The sequence below is a fragment of the Pecten maximus genome, chromosome 14 (genome assembly GCF_902652985.1).
Source record: "Pecten maximus chromosome 14, xPecMax1.1, whole genome shotgun sequence".
Classification (NCBI taxonomy): domain Eukaryota; kingdom Metazoa; phylum Mollusca; class Bivalvia; order Pectinida; family Pectinidae; genus Pecten; species Pecten maximus.
This window is the reverse complement of record NC_047028.1, coordinates 13,822,714-13,826,635: the sequence shown is the minus strand read 5'-3', so window position 1 is coordinate 13,826,635 and position 3,922 is coordinate 13,822,714. Positions and strand designations below refer to the sequence as shown.

Below are 3,922 nucleotides of genomic sequence, written 5' to 3'. Positions count from 1 at the left end.
CATTAGGTATCGACCAGGACGGAACAACGCTGATGCAGACGCGTTATCACGGCTACCAGGATGCAACATTTCATCAGAATCTGTACAAGCTGTCTGTAAAGGAGCAACACATTGTAATGGGTCGTTGGTGGAATGCTTGAGCCTATCAACAGAGGTACTGGATATGCTTGACGATGATAACGGACATGGTTTCCAGACCATTACACCTCATCAGTGGCGAACTCTTCAGGCGGAGGACGAAGTTATTGGGAAATGGCTACCCGTCATAAGGAAGAATATGAAGCCCACACGGAAGAAGTTATCAGATATTCCAGAGAACGCCTACCTAAACCGATGCTGGGATAGCTGGAAACTGAAACGTGGTGTGCTATATCGGCGACTTTCGGATGGTGAGACTGAGGTAGATCAACTCGTACTTCCGATGACTATGCGAGAGAAGGTTATGACGTCTTTACACAATGACATCGGCCATCCTGGACGGGATAGGACGTTATCTTTGTTGAGAGATAGGTTCTTTTGGCCGGGAATGGCCAAAGATGTTGAGAAGTGGTTGAAGGAATGCCAGAGATGTATACTCAGGAAATCATCGACTAACATCAGAGCTCCTTTGGTTAACATCGTTACCACTCAACCTATGGACCTGGTGTGCATGGACTTCTTGAAATTGGAAGCATCGAAAGGTGGATTTCAAGATGTCTTGGTGATAACAGACCACTTTACTCGCTACGCCAAAGCCATTCCAACTCGGAGTCAGTCGGCTAAAGCAACAGCTGAGGCGTTGCAGGGATTCATCGAACATTATGGAGTTCCACGAAGATTACATTCCGACCAAGGCGCTAACTTCGAGGGAAAAGTAATAGAAAGTCTGTGTGAAACGCTTCATATCACCAAGTCACGAACGACACCGTACCATCCTAGCGGTAATGGAATGTGCGAACGTTTCAACAGGACTCTTATTGATATGTTGGGCACATTGGAACCACATCAAAAGAAAGACTGGAAGAGTTATATAGGTTCAATGACCTATGCCTACAACTGCACACGGCATAAGACCACGGGTTATTCGCCATTTCAACTAATGTTTGGACGACAACCACGACTGCCCGTTGATCTACTATGTGGAACGGACGAGGAAGCAGCGTCAACCAATATGCCGGATTTTGTTAAGAATATGAGAAACAGGATGTCTCATTCGTTCAGTTTAGCGAGTAGAAAGGCTCGGGAATCGCAGAGTCGTCAAAAGGCAGGCTACGATCTACGCAGTAGAGAAGCTGTTTTGGAACCGGGAGACCGAGTTCTTGTTAAGGTACTGGCCTTTGAAGGACGTCATAAGCTGGCGGATCGTTGGGAACCTGACGTGTATATCGTGCAGAGTCAACCCAATAGAGACATTCCTGTCTACACCATACTTAGAGAGAATGGAGAGGGAAAAAGTAGAACTCTTCACCGGAATCATCTACTTCCAATCGGAACGATACCACTGGAAACAGATGAAATACCCATTGCACATCCACCTCGACCGGTACCTCGTGCTAGGAAGTCGAAGCTGGAATGTGGACCACATCATCAAGAGTCTGTGGCTGAGATTGTCGACTCGCCGTCCGTGACTGACAGCTCAGATGAGGAATTTGTGGGTATGAACGTTCCTACCAACGTTCAACGGCCACCCACACAGGACAAAGCACAGCCGAGCGAGAATGTGACATTTGTACCTGGACCTCGGACTGGCTTTATTGATGTGGAGACATCGGAATCGGAACCGGAAGATGAACCTGCAACTGCAGTACAGGGGAATATTACTTTGCCTGATCCGGAGATTCCAATACCAAGACGGTCTACCAGGAACAAACGACAGCCTAATTGGATGACATCAGGCGAGTTTGTTTGTTCACAGCAACCTGTTGGAGCAGAACCAGAATGGAAGGTGAAAGCTATGTTCCTGATGGATATAACATCTTCAGTATCCTTCAGAAATATGACAGCTCCAGCTCAACAGGCACTGTTGAATATTTTAACTTGTTAAGTATGTGTACTTTTGCATAACTATATATTTCATTTGTAGATGTAGTTGTAGGTGCAATTGGGACCCTTTGGAAGATGAGGACATCTTTCATTTGAGCGGGGGAATACCTGATGAAATTGAGGAGTAGACAGATTTTTTTCCTTTTTCCTCAGTTGCAGATTTTACATTGTATGATTTTTTTAGGTATGGATTTTCGTTGTATTAATTTTATGTTTTATTTACAGTCTGTCCTGAATATGCAGATGGGGACATCTTCCATCCATGGAGGGGAGAATGTAGTAGTGTCATTATTTGACAATATACTTTTAATATGTTTTTGTATTTTAAATATACGCGCCGTATGAAACGGAAGTCAGCTTTCCGCGAAGCATTCTACGGTACGCAATGCGGCAATAGTTTTAGCGCGCGCGGTAGAATAGCACGTGAGAATGCGAGCGAGCTAATGAGCGGATGTGATGTAACGTGTATGTAAACCTGTTTGTAGTGTACGTATTGTCTATTTATGGAATGCGAGTGTTGAATGTTGGGTAGTTTTACCTGGCGCACTGGTCACTTATGAACAGAGCGGTCAGAGGGACAACATCGTATATTGGTAATCATAGCCAGCATAGAGACGAAAAGATGTAGCGAACACTAGAGTCATTAAACGTAAGTACCTGTGTAAAAATATATATAAGCGTAATGTAATATAGTATCTTTTATATAATATATTTGATTAAAGGTAGTATTTTTGTTAAAAGTAAAGTTGATATTCTGGAAATTAATTCAGATTTCGGGCGTGGTCGTATTACGCGAGTGATTTCAATGAAGCATGGTTTTAATGTGTGCATTATTTTATTCATATAGCTTATTAACTGAACGTTAAGACGAGTACAGAGGACTCGGCGGACATAGTCCGGGAAAACCCTCTTCATACTGAAGAGGTGGGTATTTTAATGTAATTAAGATAAATGAATGATAATTGTATAAATAATGTAAGAGCTGCTATTTCTATATAATGTATAGATTGATTAAAACAGTTTTAATGTATATATTCGCCAATTGTAATTAATGTAACTGACTACGGTCAGGGAGATACTTTGTCTCATTGTATAATTGCGTGAATTATCATTATGTATAAATATATGGTAATATGATGTATTTCATGTTACAGGGTTTATTTGTATAATAATAAATATTGGAAACAAGAACCCGGAGTTGTATTATTGAAGAAATAAGACGACTATTACATTTGCCAGGTTGTTTTCAGGACAGACTGGTCCAAAAATGCAACACAAGGGACCAAGGGGAACCTACATATGAAATTTGAGAAAGATCCCTTCAGTACTTTCTCAGAAATAGTGATAACAAACTTCAATTGTCAAAATCCAAGATGGCTGCCTGTCGGCCATGTTGTTTTCAGATTGGTCTCAAAACGCAATAAGCATAACTAGGCACCAAGGGAAACTTACATATGAAATTTCAGAAAGATCCATTCAGAACTTTCTCAGAAATAGCGATAACAAACTTCAATTGTCAAAATCCAAGATGGCTGCCTGTCGGCCATGTTGTTATCCGATTGGTCTCAAAACGCAATATGCATAACTAGGCACCAAGGGGAACCTTCATATGAAATTTGAGAAAGATCCCTTCAGTACTTTCTCAGAAATAGCGATAACAAACTTCAATTGTCAAAATCCAAGATGGCTGCCTGTCAGCCATGTTGTTATCTGATTGGTCTCAAAACGCAATATGCATAACTATGCACCAAGGGAAACCTACATATGAAATTTCAGAAAGATCCCTTATATACTTTCTCAGAAATAGTGATAATAAACTTCAATTGTCAAAATCCAAGATGGCTGCCTGTCGGCCATGTTGTTTTCTGATTGGTCTCAAAACGCAATATGCATAACTAGG

The 3,922-nt window shown here is 41.5% G+C and overlaps 1 protein-coding gene across 3 annotated transcripts; it reads left to right on the top strand.

Moving 5' to 3' along the window:
• Positions 1 to 1,036: 1,036 nt before the first annotated feature.
• On the top strand, positions 1,037 to 3,254 carry LOC117342965. Of its 3 annotated transcripts, XM_033905274.1 has the most exons (3): positions 1,037 to 2,671; positions 2,870 to 2,946; positions 3,177 to 3,254. In XM_033905274.1, exon 1 carries the CDS (start codon positions 1,079 to 1,081, stop codon positions 2,021 to 2,023), a length of 945 nt encoding a protein of 314 aa, XP_033761165.1. In that variant the 5' UTR covers positions 1,037 to 1,078; the 3' UTR covers positions 2,024 to 2,671; positions 2,870 to 2,946; positions 3,177 to 3,254. The 3 variants fall into 3 exon arrangements, with proteins under 3 accessions (XP_033761165.1, XP_033761164.1, XP_033761163.1); XM_033905273.1 differs by having other exon boundaries at positions 1,037 to 2,946; XM_033905272.1 differs by having other exon boundaries at positions 2,870 to 3,213.
• The last annotated feature ends 668 nt before the right edge of the window (positions 3,255 to 3,922 follow it).

What these genes read in the sequence shown, in the direction of transcription:
- LOC117342965 (XM_033905274.1), top strand. Translation starts at nt 1,079, where the DNA reads ATGTTTGGACGACAACCACGACTGCCCGTTGATCTACTATGTGGAACG.